This window comes from Pseudorasbora parva, chromosome 12, assembly GCF_024679245.1.
Source record: "Pseudorasbora parva isolate DD20220531a chromosome 12, ASM2467924v1, whole genome shotgun sequence".
Lineage (NCBI taxonomy): Eukaryota > Metazoa > Chordata > Actinopteri > Cypriniformes > Gobionidae > Pseudorasbora > Pseudorasbora parva.
The window spans coordinates 17492639-17509368 of record NC_090183.1 but is presented as its reverse complement, the minus strand read 5'-3'; the positions used below and the strand labels follow the sequence as shown (position 1 = coordinate 17509368).

At 35.6% G+C, this 16730-nt stretch overlaps 1 protein-coding gene across 1 annotated transcript in view; it reads right to left on the bottom strand.

Moving 5' to 3' along the window:
• prkcaa (protein kinase C, alpha, a) overlaps positions 1-16730 on the bottom strand; it is a 173930-nt gene that overhangs the window by 4071 nt on the left and 153129 nt on the right. Inside the window, exons 15-16 of the mRNA XM_067459379.1 lie at positions 16255-16362; positions 6276-6416 (exon numbers count right to left, since the gene is read on the bottom strand). Of these exons, the coding sequence (XP_067315480.1) occupies positions 6276-6416; positions 16255-16362 (249 nt within the window). The remainder of the gene's footprint in view (positions 1-6275; positions 6417-16254; positions 16363-16730) is intronic.

Below are 16730 nucleotides of genomic sequence, written 5' to 3'. Positions count from 1 at the left end.
CTTTAATTTGTTAAAACAAGTGTAAAATGTAATGTGAAACTTCATGTATTTATTTGTTAGAATCTTATGTGTGACAAAACAACGTAATCACAATATAGGCTCACAGTTCTCATGTTCTATTTTCCATGAAAGGCATATGAATACTTAACTAAACTACTGTAAGAAGGTGGTATATTAATACCTGACACACAATTCATTATTTAGTGGACTTCTTTAACATCCATACAATGTGCATAAAAAAGTAGCAAGGGAACATTTATAATAACCCTATTTTTATGACGAATCAATGATTCAAGGTGCCGTATTAATGATATATAAATGGGTGGGTGTGCAGTTTTCAGCCCATTTATGCAAAGCTTTCACAAATTTAATTCAATAAAACAATACAATAATAACAGCTCAATGTTTAAATGAAGGCTGACAATTGAAATGGGATTGTTAACCCAAAAATGTAAATGTTGTCATCATTTGCTCACCCTCATGTCATTCCAAACCCATAAGATTTTGGTTAATCTTCGAAACACAAATTAAGATCTTTTTAATGAAAGCTTGCATCGAAACCATCCTAAATTTGATCTTATCAGCATCTCTGACTCTTCCAGATGTGAAATCTATAAATCGCAAATGATCTTGAAATTGTGTGCAGCTGAATGGTTTCAGATTTCCACCTAGTAAATGACCACTAATTAATGTCATTAACATACAAAAGAGCACCAGTCAACATCAAAATCTGACTATCTGCCACATCGAAGACTGTTTTTTTATTTTTATAAATATGAATGGTTTGTATGGTTTTTCACATTAAGATCAAATCTGTGCATATGCATATTTTATAAATGAGGCCCCAGAAAACCTAAGCTTAGATGATCCAAAAAGGTAATAAGAGAGTCTTAAAATGAATCCAAATGAATCTAACAGCTAAAACAAAGTCTTGGGACCAGATATGATTGCTATACAATGAACAGATTTAATTTAGCCTTTTATTTACAATGATTGTAGGGCTGTTTAATGATTAATCGTGACAAATCGCATTCAAAATACAAGTTTGTATTTAGATATATATCTGTGTGTGCTGGGTATAATTATTATGTATATATAAATATACACACATGCATGTGTATTATTAAAAAATATATACAGGTCCTTCTCAAAAAAATAGCATATTGTGACAAAGTTCATTATTTTCAATAATGTAATGATACAAATTAAACTTTCATATATTTCAGATTCATTGCACTGTAACTGAAATATTTCAGGTCTTTTATTGTTTTAATACTGATGATTTTGGCATACAGATCATGAAAACCCCAAATTCCTATTTCAAAAAATTAGCATATCATGAAAAGGTTCTCTAAACGAGCTATTAACCTAATCATCTGAATCAACTAATTAACTCTAAACACCTGCAAAAGATTCCTGAGGCTTTTAAAAACTCCCAGCCTGGTTCATTACTCAAAACCACAATCATGGGTAAGACTGCCGACCCGACCCTGTCCAGAAGGCCATCATTGACACACTCAAGCAAGAGAGTAATATATATATATATATATATATATATATATATATATATATATATATATATATATATATATATATATATATATATATATATATATATATATAAAGCATGTATGCCTGTGTATTCAAATATACACTCACCTAAAGGATTATTAGGAACACAGTACTAATACTGTGTTTGACCCCCTTTCGCCTTCAGAACTGCCTTAATTCTAAGTGGCATTGATTCAACAAGGTGCTGAAAGCATTATTTAGAAATGTTGGCCCATATTGATAGGATAGCATCTTGCAGTTGATGGAGATTTTTGGGACATCCAGGGCATGAAACTCATTTCCACTACATCCCAAAGATGCTCTATTGGGTTGAGATCTGATGACTGTGGGGCCATTTTAGTACAGTGAACTCATTGTCATGTTCAAAAAACCAATTTGAAATTATTCAAACTTTGTGACATCGTGCATTATCCTGCGTGAAGTAGCCATCAGAGGATGGGTACATGGTGGTCATAAAGGGAGGGACATGGTCAGAAACAATGCTCAGGTAGGCCGTGGCATTTCAATGATGGCCAATTTGCACTAAAGGGCCTAAAGTGTGCCAAGAAAACATCCCCACACCATTACACCACCACCACCAGCCTGCACAGTGGTAAGAAGGCATGATGGATCCATGATCTCATTCTGTTTACACCAAATTCGGACTCTACCATCTGAATGTGTCAACAGAAATTGAGACTCATCAGATGAGGCAACATTTTTCCAGTCTTCAATCCAGTCTTTGGTGAGCTCGTGCAAATTGTAGCCTCTTTTTCCTATTTTTCGTGGAGATGAGTGGTACCCGGTGGGGTCTTCTGCTGTTGTAGCCCATTCGCCTCAAGGTTGTGCGTGTTGTGGCTTCACAAATGCTTTGTATCATACCTCGTTTGTAATGAGTGGTTATTTCAGTCAAAGTTGCTCTTCTGTCAGCTTGAATCAGTCCCATTCTCCTCTGACCTCTAGCATCAACAAGGCATTTTCGCCCACAGGACTGCCACATACTGGATGTTTTTCCCTTTTCACACCATTCTTTGTAAACCCTAGAAGTGGTTTTGTGTGAAAATCCCAGTAACTGAGCAGATTGTGAAATACTCCGGCCCGGCCCATTTGGCACCAACAACCATGCCACGCTCAAAATTGCTTAAATCACCTTTCTTTCCCATTCTGACATTCAGTTTGGAGTTCAGGAGATTGTCTTGACCAGAACCACACCCCTAAATGCATTGAAGCAACTGCCATGTGATTGGTTGATTAGATAATTGCATTAATGAGAAATTGAACAGGTATTCCTAATAATCCTTTAGGTGAGTGTACATTATAATTATACATGGCACACACAGATACATTATGTAAATACAAACTTTTATTTTGGATGCGATAAGTCATGATTGAAACAAACATTAGAGCACATTACAAAGGGTAAACCGAAGCTCAAATGTGTGTGTGTGTGTGTGTGTGTGTGTGAGGTTCGTTCTATCATGTGATGCATGCACAAACTTCTGTGTTAATACTAGTTAATGCTCTCTATGCATGGGATTATTTGTGAATAAAAGCCTATCTTCATTTGTGTTTTAAAGATTAACCAATGTCTGATTGGAATGACATGAAGGTGTAAATGATGACAGCATTTTAATTTTGGGGTGAACTATTCCTTTAATTGTGCCTCTGTACACAAAGGTATTTTGAATTCAAGAACAGCAAGAGGTGAGAGAGAAAGAAAGAGCAGGAAAGAAAGATAGAAACGACAGAAAGAACGATGGAGTTTCCTTTTGTAAAGCTGCCAGATTCTATAAAGACATGAAGCTCAAGATGTGCCTTAAAATAGAAGACACTCCTCCCCCTTCTCATTGTATGACATATTTGAAAGGAGCGATGAATGGTGACTCAAGCACTGAGAGATATGTCCAGACATAAAATCCTGTGTCATGCTCTCTTATGAGGCAGATTTTCCCATCATATGTGGAAGCTGGTCATGTTCTTACAAGCTCTTAATCACGACAATAAACATAGACAAAGGATAAATCTTAGATCATTTAAAGCTGCAACTGTGATAATTACACAAATGCAGAGACCAGTTTTTCGACACAGAGGTCCATGTAGGGCACTCCCTACGTCAGCAGTGGAACTAATGATTGGCCAAATGTTTGAAATGGTGGCTGTGCTGAATTAAGCCTGTTTAACCCCCACCATTAGTGTGAAAGGGACAAAGGGTCTGTATTTGGCCTACTTTTTGCCATGGGAGAAAGCTGCAGTTCAGCTTCAGGATGTCCTGAGGGGATGTTAGACATTTTTTGAAAAAACAAACAAACAAACAAACAAACAAAAATACATGAAAAGTGAAAGGTGATGTTCATAACACACTCACACATAAAACATAAGAAAAAATAGGAGATGGTGAAACACGCACGTACGCACACACACTAACCCCTCTCTGTCCTGAGGGAACGTTAGACATTTTTTTGAAAACAAACAAGCAAACGAAAAAATATTACAAGTGAAAGGTGATGTTCATAACACACACACAAAAAAACATAAGAAAATAGTCACTTTTAAAACACACACACACACACACACACACACACACACACACACACACACACACACACACACACACACACACACACACACACACACACACACACACACACACACACACACACACACACACACACACACACACACACACACACACACACACCTCTTCATTTCAGTTATGTCTCCTGTGATGTGACAGAATGCCCTATTCTATGATATATGTGTGTGGGTGAGCATGTGTGCTTGTGTAGGGGTAACAACTGCAGTGTGACCCACTTTAGAAGTCATATATATGTTTGATGACTGCTTTTGCAGTTCATCCCTCTCTCTCTCTCTCTCTCTCTCTCTCTCTCTCTCTCTCTCTCTCTCTCTCTCTCGCTCACACAACAGACTCATACACACAACCATATGAAGGACAATTCATTTTAAGGCTATTTAATATGACAAATTACTCTATTTCTATCCTTTCAGTATCTTGCAAAAACATTCCCACTTCCTCCACAGGCCACAGGCGTCTCAGATAAGTAATATCAATTCATAACACGATTCATGAAAAACTGCAAGTTACCTTTACCATATATGGTGAAATTTAAAACAATGAATTATCATATAATTTACAGGGGAAAACAGTTAAAGGAAATTCCCAGAGGTCCCTGCAACACATATGATTATATTTTATAGAAATAATTAAGTTTCTTCTTATTTTTGTACATGACGATGTTTTGTGTTATTTAATGTTTATTGTATTATGTTAGTGTCAGGTGTGTTACCCTGATGTTGTTTGGTTTTTGTTTATGACCCTGTGCAACATCTATACACAATGAACTGATTCACTGTTTGACTTTTTGTTCATCGTTTCAGTACATTTTAAGGTAAAAACCAATTCTGTTAGTTCAGGCATATTGCAATATTACCTTTATATCAATTGATGAAATATACAGTTTTAAGTTGCACCTGAAACATTGTCACCTGATGGATCTGGTACAGTTAAGATTATATATATATATATATATATATATATATATATATATATATATATATATATATATATATATATATATATATATATATATATATATATATATATATATATATAGGGTATTCTCACAAAAATGTGTATAAATAGTACGAGTGTGCAATGTCGTGGAATGTATACGCCAAAACTCATTTTGGCGTGTCTATGGCACGCTGTTTTTCGCGTGCATATGATACGCATTTTATGGCGTATTATACATACGAACCCCCCACCCCACCACCCTAAACAACCTACCCAAGCGCGTGTCATATATACGCCCCACCACCCTAAACCTATATATATATATATATATATATATATATATATATATATATATATATATATATATATATATATATATATATATATATATATATATATATAAGTTATATATTATAAAAATATAAGTTATATATATATATAAGTTTAAATTTATATTTTACAGTGTTTCTAGAGCAGCATTTTTCTAATTTAGGAATTTTTAAAAGATATGAGACATGTCGTCATTTCCTGATGCAGAACAGTTATTTCATGCATTCATGACAAAATTAGATTGTATTTTAGTTGTAGAATACCTTATATTATAGACTTTATTTACTTTACTATATAGCAGTATTCATAAAGGTGTTTGGCACATTGGTTAACTTTAAATTCATTATAAAGAAAACTGCTATTTATGTATAAAGCCTTACACATTGTATACTATAGTGTATCACAAAGATCACAATTGGATCAATTTGGCAAAACTTATTTTCAATGTATATGATACCTTTGTTTAGGGGCCATATACTAGGAATTAACTTGAAATACTTTTTTAGATAAACTTCAAGTTTTCAAGTTAACTTTTCAGTTCATTGCACTAAGACGACAGTACAGTAACTTTCAGAATTTAAACCCCTGTGAAAAAAGGATAATTATTTCTAAAACTTTTAGTCAGTCAAGAACCAGAAAAACTAGAAGAAAAATGAGAGTAAACTGTTTAATAACATCCCTGTTAAACACATGCACCAATCAATGCATCTCTTAACGCATCTTAAAATACAACAACAATAAACCACCTTGCAGTGGATGCAACCCAACAAGAGCTTTCTTAATTTTTCAGTAAATCAGTCAGTATTGCATTAATACTCCCATAATAAATTGAGAATGTATAGACCTTTATAGATTGTCTTACCACTTTAGGTTTGAATGGAGGCTGTACTTCTCGGTTTGCTAGGCGGTCCCAGTCAATCCGACGGAAGAAAGCATGTTCCCTAATATCTCTCTCTCCCTCTGGGCTGCAGCCCAGGCGCTTTGAAGGATGTTTTGACATCAGCTGCAACAAGACAAAATAAAATATAATTGTTATTGTCTAATCAGGAAAAGAATCAATGTACAATAATTATAACATTTTGCAAAAAAAAAAAAAAAAAAATGTGAATCAGGAAAAACATGTTACACTGCATACAAAGATGGTTAAAGAGGAGTCAAAAAAAAAAATAAAGTTTACAATTTTAAAAAGTTGACTCTCTTTAACCTCTTTATGCCAAATTGTGACTCTATCTGAATATATATATATATATATATATATATATATATATATATATATATATATATATATATATATATATATATATATATATATATATATATAATTGTGATCTTAGAAGCTTGGTACATAATGGCACTTTATCTGCATTGCAACCTTTGCAACCACAGTTGAAGTTACAGCGGAAGGTCCGCCTCCTCTGTCCCCACTGACTTAAAACAGAAACCTTAATGCATGTGGTGGGTTTAGTGTGTGTGTGTGTGTATGCCATTGGGGGGTGGGGTGGACTGAGAATGATAAGATCTCAATGTCTCTATCGTGCTTGTTTTTGTGTGTGTTCTCAAGGGCCTGAATGAAGATAAATCATGGATGAGTGACACATGGATGAGTGAGTTTGGTGTGGAGGAACTTGACTGGCTTGCACACCATCCTGACCTCAACCCGACAGAACACCTTTGGGATGAATTAGAGACTGTGAGCCAGGCCTTCTCGTCCAACATTAGTGCCTGACCTCACAAATGCACTTCTAGAAGAATGGTAAATAAACACGGAAAGCCTTCCCAGAAGAGTTAAAGCTGCAAAAGGTGGGCCAACTCCAACACTATAAAACCCTACTGATTAAAGAATGGGATCTCATTAAAGTTCATGTGCTTGTAAAGGCAGACGTCCCAAAACTATTGTCAATATAGTTTATATGTGGGTTCTTAGTTTTCCTGTTGTTTAATACATTTGGCCAAAATCTTCTGTTATAAAAGTATTTTATTGGCTATGAAAAGATTCTCTTTTCTGCTTCCCAAATATACATAATACATTTTTTTGATTAAATTAAATGCTGTACTTATTCAAACAACAATGAACAAGTTCTTAATTTATCCGTGTACTGCAAAGAAGCAGTGATCATCTACAAATGTGAGTGGCACTTCATTTTAAATTGTGGCTGTATGAGGTTTTGACAGTTTAGGATCCACTTGAGTTACAAGGTAAAATAAATACATAAATACAGTTTTTTTATTCATCTTATTATGTATTTTTTTCTAATCAAACTGTTTTTGGAACCATAATTTCCCTCAATCCAGACTGCTCAGTTAAAATATGCAACTCAACTTGATGGGTTAAATTTACTCATCCTGTGTTCTGTCCAAGCGGTAAGCTCCCGCAGTTTCTCTTGAAGCCAATACAGAAGTGACTTAAACTGCAATTCACAGACTGACCACTAGGGACAGGCTCCAGAAGGGAGCAGAATCTCATTGAGCTCTATGTATTTTAACTTTGTATGGCCAACTTTATAGCAGAAAAAACATGTTTACAACCTGGTAAAAATTGCGATTTTGGTCTTTACAACTAATTTTGCCCTTAATGACAACTGTGAGGCGGGTGAATTTTTTTATACCTCCTTCGTATACTTATATATAAAACCTTAAAGTTTTGTATAATTAAGGGTGTGGCTCCTTTGAGTGACAGGGTGATTGTCGTTTGTCTGCTGTCTATCAGTCATTACGTCACCTCAGTTCCGCCCACAACGCCTCTTATCCCATTGTCAGTTAACCGGGAGTGACGCGTTGACAAGATGGCCATATTTTTTTTTTTTACAGTCTATGGTTCTGTCAAATACTTACTCAGTGTTGGTTTGCCAATTGGGTTATTTATGCATATGTCTCTTGTTATGATCTCAAAGACAGCCCACTGAACTGAACGGATAGCTTGAATTTAAACAGGTTAAATATATTGGCAAACTCCTAGCATTTGCTGCTGGTGCTGCAGAACATTCGATTCACAGCACAACTTTACATCAGATATGGACAAGAAGACTGGCCTCATTTTAAACTAAGTAAATGATTTAAATTACAATTTAAATGAATGTTTATGAAACAACTGTCTGTCTAAAAAATTAATTAGCTACTTTTAATTGTATTATGGATAACGACAATTAAATAAAAGTTGAGCAAAATCAAGATCCTGCATACAGAATATGAGCATAATACTAACAGCTAGCTACTCTCAAGACATACTCAAATTAATGTGTTTATTCTCTGTGTTCATGGTAGAGCTGTTCTGTTGATAGGAGAGGCCAATTGGATTGTTACACATCCATCAGTAAATCTCAGACTGTAAAGTGAACACAAATCTCTAGAGTCATAATGGGGAAAATGAGTGGAAGTAATGGACAGAGAGGTGAAAATATTTGAAAATGGTCCCACTTTATTTTAAGTGTCGTTAACTACTAAGTAATAACATTTAAATTAATCATTTTATACAAATGCACTTGAGTACATACATGTTTTTACTAGGGCTGGGCAAGTTAACGCGTTATTATCACATTAACACATCAATTAATTAACGCTGACAATTATTTTATCGCGCATTAACGTAGTTATTTATTATTATATTGAAAGGCCGTTGCTCACTGCCTTTGAATACACATACAGACAAACCATTGGTCACAGGAGAATACAGAGCTGTCTGTAGCCTAAACCAGGGGCTTGACATTCTTTGTCTGGGACAAATGGGACAAATAAAATATAAAAATAACCAGAACCGTGAGAATGATTCATATTTTTTTTGTTGTTTTTATTGTATTCAATATAAATATCGATTGATGAGTGTCTCTGCCTCTGGTAACAAAGCCGCGTTGAGGCTCGCGTGCTGTCTCTTTGTGAGACATTCGTGGAGAAATCAAAACAATTGAGCAGCAATATAAACTCACAGAAGAAACATAGTGGGGTAAAACATACTGGAGTTTTTTGTAGTTGTTGATATTTATGATATTGTTAATAACACAAGTCGACTTTACAGTCGTGAATTGTGTTGCATGAATGGTGTAGGCTAGTTCAATAAACAAGTAGCCTAATTAATATTAAGTTACTCAAATTTTAGATCCAAACAACCTTTTTTTTTTCCATTTCACCCATGATTTCACCGACGAAAATAGTTCCAAAAGAAAGCAACACTCAGAGTTTTGTTACAAATGAATGAATCATTTGAATAAACGACTCAATGACTCACTTATGAAGACGATCACTTGCTGCCCCCTATTGGTGGTTTAGTTTCATGTTTAAAAGTATAATTGCATGTTTTCATTTAGAACATCAATCTTATAACATTATTTATTGCAGCTGTATTTTTTGCAATTTAAATTATTTAATTTGATTGGTAATAGCCTATAGTGTTTTTACTATTATAACTGAATTTATTAATCAAATGTAAGAATTTAACATGAAAGATGATTCATACATTTAATAAGATTAAAAAAAAAAGGCTTTTTAAATAACGCCCTGCGATTTAAGTAGGCCTATGTAAAAGCTGACAGAACACTGATGAGAATATTACTACAGAAACAATATATGTATAATGCCACCAATTTAATTTAATTTGATTAAATTAATGTTTAAGTTGATATTTACAAGAAATATTGTAACTGTTACTAACTTTTAATTGCTAACTTTTAAATTTTAAAAAGCACCTTATTTGTTTAAAGTGTTTGCGAACCATATGTTATTGCACTTTTGTTCATTAAGCAGCACTTTTGTATTCATTATTGAATTTTGCGCATACTGCGATTAATCATGATTAATCACAGAAAATAATTACGTTTTACCTAAGTCACCTTTTTGAAATTACTGTAACTAATAATTTTATTACATCTATAATTATACTATTGAACCTTCCCTTACCCCTTAACCCACCCTAAACTTAACCATACCACCAAACCTGTCCCTAACTTTTACCTGTATCCAATCTCAATAGCAGAAAAAGTGTTCCCTTTCTCTCGATGCTGTATACTCATACGTATTGAGAAAACATATTTGTTTGACCGGTTGTGAAGCATATTTGCAAACAAGTCAAGAACTTGGTTTTAAATAACCTCTGCTAGTGACGTCATTGGCCTCCCTTTAGAGTAATGGTCACTTTATGCGACTTAGCCGTAGTACTAGAGGGGCTGGTAGAGACCCCTTTTGAGCCACTCAATAAATAGCCTGCCCTCCTATATACTTCCGCTCAGTTTTCATTTTCCTTCAGTACTACATCTGGGTCTGTGATGTATTCTTAGGTGTTCTCCGAACAAATTTTTACCGGTCCAATCAGCGAACAGAGGGAGTGGCTGAGAACGATGACGTTGATGTTGTGCACTAGTTTGAGTTGTAGTTCAGTAATGGTGGCAGAGAAAGATGCAAGCAAAACCATTAATTCCGTTGTGGCACTTCTGCCGAATATTTCATCTGTTATTTGGATGCATTTCTAGACTTGTATTTCTTTAAAATGCTGGCAAGTATTTACAAGACCAATACATTTTATCACCGCTCAAACAAATTAAAATAAAAGCACATGAACATTTTAATTGGTCCGTTATTTATAGCAGTATTTATTATCATATACCAAGTATATGACATTTTATTTACAGCATACAATCATGTTTATGGAGCATGAGAGCAGCGTGTTCCCGATCACAAAACTCTCCCCTCCACCGTGAATAACACAATCACAATCAGAATGCACGTGTTTTAGGTTCCCTTTCACTTTTCACGCTCAATGGAGTATTTCTGTGTCAAAAATACTCCTTCCGGTTTCTCACAAGGTTCTGAGAGTTTTTTTTGAGTATGGGTCCGCTTGACGTCGACAGAGCGGAATGTCCTTGTATGGGCCGTGCGGGCTCTTCTCCCGGAAGGGTGCATGCGCGAGTGACCAGAGCGAGAGAAGAAATGCACAGCGCCCATAAACACTGCTCTCACTGCTGTTTCAGGACTTCACCAAATCAACAACGTCACCAAAGAAGTGTGTTTTTGAAGGAGCGGTGACGATAAAGGTTCACGATAGTGCTTTGGAAGCAGGTGGTGAGTAAAACTGCTTTAAATGTCTATGCTGTTGGCTATCGTCGCGTGAGTAAACAACAGTAAACAACATGATCGTATAGTTAATTTATCAATGAAGCATGCGATGTAACTTATGGTGTTGTTTAAATACATTTGTTTAGCTGACCACTATAGGTGTCTGTTTGTTTATTGTAAAACCACCCAAAACATAAACCTAGGTGACGTTCACACAAAGCACATTCAAATGCACTTCTATGTAACACTATAACAGTCTGACGTGCAAAACCGTTTTGGTTGCTACTGCTAAGGTTTAGTCGCATACAATAGTCCATAAACCAAATCATGTCCTCACAATCCACAAGTAAACAAACGCAGATGTTGACAAGCCACTAAATACAGTACATACCACTGAGACGGACGTCCTGATGTTGCTGCTTCTCCTGTTCAATTTATTTCAGGATCATATATGTATTAGTTGAATCTGATTGATAGCCATGGTTTATTTAGGGTAACGTTGCTTGAAGACTCGGTACAGCCTATCTTTCTTTTATAAATATAATAAAACTAAAGACTTTATTATACGGAGATATGAAGGATGCAATACTACTCTATAGGTACTCAAGATTCACCCCCCCCTTTAAAAAGTAACTAAGTACTATTTGTTCTTTTTTAGGTAGTAACTTTCATCAACACTGGACCTAACAAAATGCAATGAACTTTACAAACTTCAGCAATTCCAGCAGCTTTTTGGTTCTAGAAGGCACTAATTTGAACAGCCTGTTAACTAAAATAAAAGGTTTCATCATTTTTTGTTATTATTATTATAATTATGATATATTATGATGACTTAAATTTGCCAGAACATTTATTTCAGGCACATTTCTAAATCATTATCCCTGGGAATTTCTAGGTCAGCTTCTGAAAGCCACTATATATCCATTAGTATGTGGCATAGGTTATAACACACACACACACACACACACACACACACACACACACACACACACACACACACACACACACACACACACACACACACACACACACACACACACCATAATACACAGAAATAAAAACAGATGAACTTAAACCTCTTACACTGACAGCGTAAAGACAGAAGATAACAGAGAACATTATACAAGTGAGATAGTGTGCGATGACACTGATAATTTGCTCTGTTGTGTCCTGCTTGCACCATCAACTCGTTCTCTACTAACAGGATGTTCTTATAAAAAAGGTATCATGGTATTATTGAAAGTCCATTGAAGTATACTGAAAAATTCAATATGTGAAAAAAAGTTTTTTTTATTTCTCAAATTATTGACAATATCTTCTGAAATGTTTATTATGGAAAGTTTCATTTATTAAAAGTTTATTTCATGTTATTTTGTACTTTCAAATTAATCACTTGATTGTAGTGAGTCACTCTTGAAATGAGTCATTGGGTTTATTAGTGAAATCTTGGTTAATTTATGTATCCGTCATTTTATATTGAAACCAGATATTGTAATTGTATATTGAATGTATTGAATTCTATACTGTACACTCACCTAAAGGATTATTAGGAACACCATACTGTGTTTGACCCCCTTTTGCCTTCAGAACTCCCTTACAGCGATGAGCATATGGCTTTGAATCAGTAGAAACCCTGGAGTATAATCAAATGATTGTGCTTCCCCCTTCATATCCCCCTGCGACAAGAGATTTATGCATTTTATGTCTGGAAAAATTCCTCCCGTGACGCAAATTGACGAAATTTGCGTCATCTTTGGAATGTTTGGCCAGAGGCTAAAGACTACAGCCAGCAGAGGGAGCAATTTCCACATGTTTTCAACCCGCACATGGGGGATGGAGATCTCACTCACAGCACAGCTCGCAGCTGCAGGCATTGATTTAAACGGATGCTAAGCAATGTACAGGTCCTTCTAAAAAAATATTGTGAGCATATTGTGATAAAGTTCATTAATTTCCATAATGTAATGTTACAAAATAAACTTTCATATATTTTAGATTCATTACACTCCAACTGAAATATTTCAGGTCTTTTATTGTTTTAATGCTGATGATTTTGGCATTCAGCTCATCAAACTCAAAATTCCTCAAAATCTCAAAAAATTAGCATATCATGAAAAGGTCCTCTAAACGAGCTATTAACCTAATCATCTGAATCAACTAATTAACTCTAAACACCTATTAAAGATTCCTGAGGCTTTTAAAAACTCCCAGCCTGGTTCATTACTCAAAACCGCAATCATGGGTAAGACTGCCGACCTGACTGCTGTCCAGAAGGCCATCATTTGAGATGGGAATTTGGGGTTTTCATGAGCTGTATGCCAAAATCATCAGTATTAATACAATAAAAGACCTGAAATATTTCAGTTGGCGTGCAACGAATCTAAAATATATATTATATATATATTAAATATTTCCTCAGCTCTCATCACAAGAGCTCATTAGCTCATTTATGACGTTAAATGTAATCTGACTCCTAATCTGAGTTAGTGCTGTGAGACTCACGCGGCGACTCAAACGTCCGTTCTCTAACTCAGTCACAGTAATCCAGTAGCAGTGGCTTTGGGAATGGCCTCACAGGGCCGCAAAGCATTCTGGGAATTGTAGTCTTTCATCCCCATGAGACAAAAATACATTTTCTGTCTTTTCCCAGACTAGAAGGCACTAAATTCAAAAATAATTTTACATTTCTACTACATTAATGACCCAGTTTAAATGCAGATTCATCTTTCCAGCGCTGAAGTACCCATTTAATTCTACAGGGCATTGATTCAACAAGGTGCTGAAAGCATTCTTTAGAAATGTTGGCCAATATTGATATGATAGCATCTTGCAGTTGATGGAGATCTGTCCAGGACATGAAGCTCCCGTTCCAGCACATCCCAAAGATGCTGTATTGGGTTGAGATCTGGTGAATGTGGGGGCCATTTTAGTAAAGTGAACTCATTGTTATGTTCAAGAAACCAATTTGAAATGATTCAAGCTTTGTAACATGGTGTATAATACTGATGGAAGTAGCCATCAGAGGATGGATACATGGTGTAAAGCCCTGCATTTATGCCTGAGCCCGACGGGCCCCGACTTTTTTACGCCCCTAGGGCCGGGCTTCGGGCCAATTTTAACATCATACCTAAAACGCGGGCCGGGCTTCGGGCCTTTTTTAGGCATCTCCTTCGTTTTATATTTATTTTATTAATTAAAAGGAACAATGAGATATTCTGCGCTGGTGGAAACAACACGAGACCATAATAGCTAACGCGACTGTCAAGATATGGCTCTCACAGTGTTCAGAGCATAGGTTCAGAGTCAGCGCCAGCAGCAGCAGCGCGCTTTTCTTGTGAGCATGGCGTTTCCATTGGGTGTCATCCGCAGGGCTTTATGTTAAATATAAATATATTGCCTATTGATACAGCAAAGACAACGTCGGCATTAGCCGGCCCATACCATATCCATGGTATTGACGGCAAAAGGCTACAGAATATTTTGTTCTATATAGACAGGTTTAATATTTCAAAATCGATAATTATGTTTTTTTTTATTATTACAATTAGGCCTATATCTGCATTTATGTTAACCTACAGACTTTCAAACATGAAAATGTCATTTTTATTAATATGTATTCGTGTCAAAATGGCATATAAACATCTTTTCCTATTATATTTCGCCTGGAAACGCTTCCAACACGCTCGCGTGTCGCGTGAAAATAGGCGTATCTTCTATTTGAAGCATGCACGCGTTTACCGCGCGGCTCGGACCGACGCAGGCAGTGTGCAAGTTCTAACCGGTTAACATGGGAGCCAAAATAAAAACGGACACGCCACGCAGCCAAGACACGCTTGCAGTGTGTCCCCGGCGTTATGGCCTTTTCACAACTGGTTCCTTCATTCGTTATCTCTGACCAGGTATTTATCTGATTGCGAAATGACTAAATGATCTTACCAGTGCGCTTAGGTCGCGCTTTCTCTTATGTGGTCTTTGAATTTGAAATGAGCTGCTGAATAAAATGCATCTAATCTTATGCTTTCGTTGCTGTAAACTCCGTTAAATGAGCATATACCATGGGAATTGAAGATCGGATTTACATTCATTTTGCTTAGGTGTAAGGTAGGCTATAAGACAACCAGCATGTTCTTTGTTTATTTTTATTTTTTTTAACTCCGTTTGCGAGAGCCGGGAGCAGAATCAGCCTGCCTCAGCTCGTCAAAAATGCCCTTTACTGTGGTGGTAATAGTAGGCTTGAAGTGTTTTATATCTATGGATTTTAAGTCAAGAGTTGATTTGAGAGGCTAAATCGATTAAACATGCGGTTAACTCACTGTCGGCCGCTGGCCGCTTGGTCGTCAGAAATTTTTCCTATTCAGTACTCTTCACAAACTTTCACTCAGTGAAATTTAAGATATACTGATATCAAATTTTATATTTGTATCAGAATGATCTTAGATTCAAAGTAACCTAATGACCTGGTTTTGGGAATAATTTGGCTTTCTTCTTCAGAAATATATCCACCACATTTGTATGATATATAGTTCTTGTCAGGCATGAAATGAGCTAATAAACCTGTGCTTTCTGGCCTCAGCCACACACATCCATCGTTCTAGGGATGCAAAGTCTGTAACTAAGTCAAGAACTCTAGAACTCTTTGATTACATTCATTTTGGCCTTGAATACCTTTATTTACCAGAAAAATAAATCTTTAGCCCATATTAGGAACCTCATTAGAGAGAGAAAATATGGAATCAAGAAGAGAAGTCATGCTGCAGTTCAGTTGGGCTTTAGAACCTGGAACAATTTATGGCAGAACTCACCCCTTTGCAGATGGAAACTGCTTCTTTGGACATGGCTTTAGGGTAAGAGACGTTGTGCTCCATAATGGACTGGAAAAGTTCATCTTCATCCTCACCATCAAATGGAGGCTTAAAAGGAAAAAAAGAGAGCAATCAAAATCAAATTAAAATAAATATGATCAAGTATATATTGTAATACTACATACAGTTTCTTAAACTGTTGCACTCTTCAAATGTGGCATTATAGAATTTACCTTAAGCTTACCCTTACAAAAAAGTATAATGGTGTTACATACAATGTGGAAAACATGGTAAGATCATTATGTTTGAACAATGTGGTAACACCATAGTATTATTTGAAGGACCTTATTGTACAGTTTAGATGTATGGTATATGAATACACAAATGAAAGAGTGCCTTGGTTAATACTGAAGTATCATAATATCACCAACAGAGTTCTTTTTTATAATTATACTATTAAAGTTACAGTAAGTTTT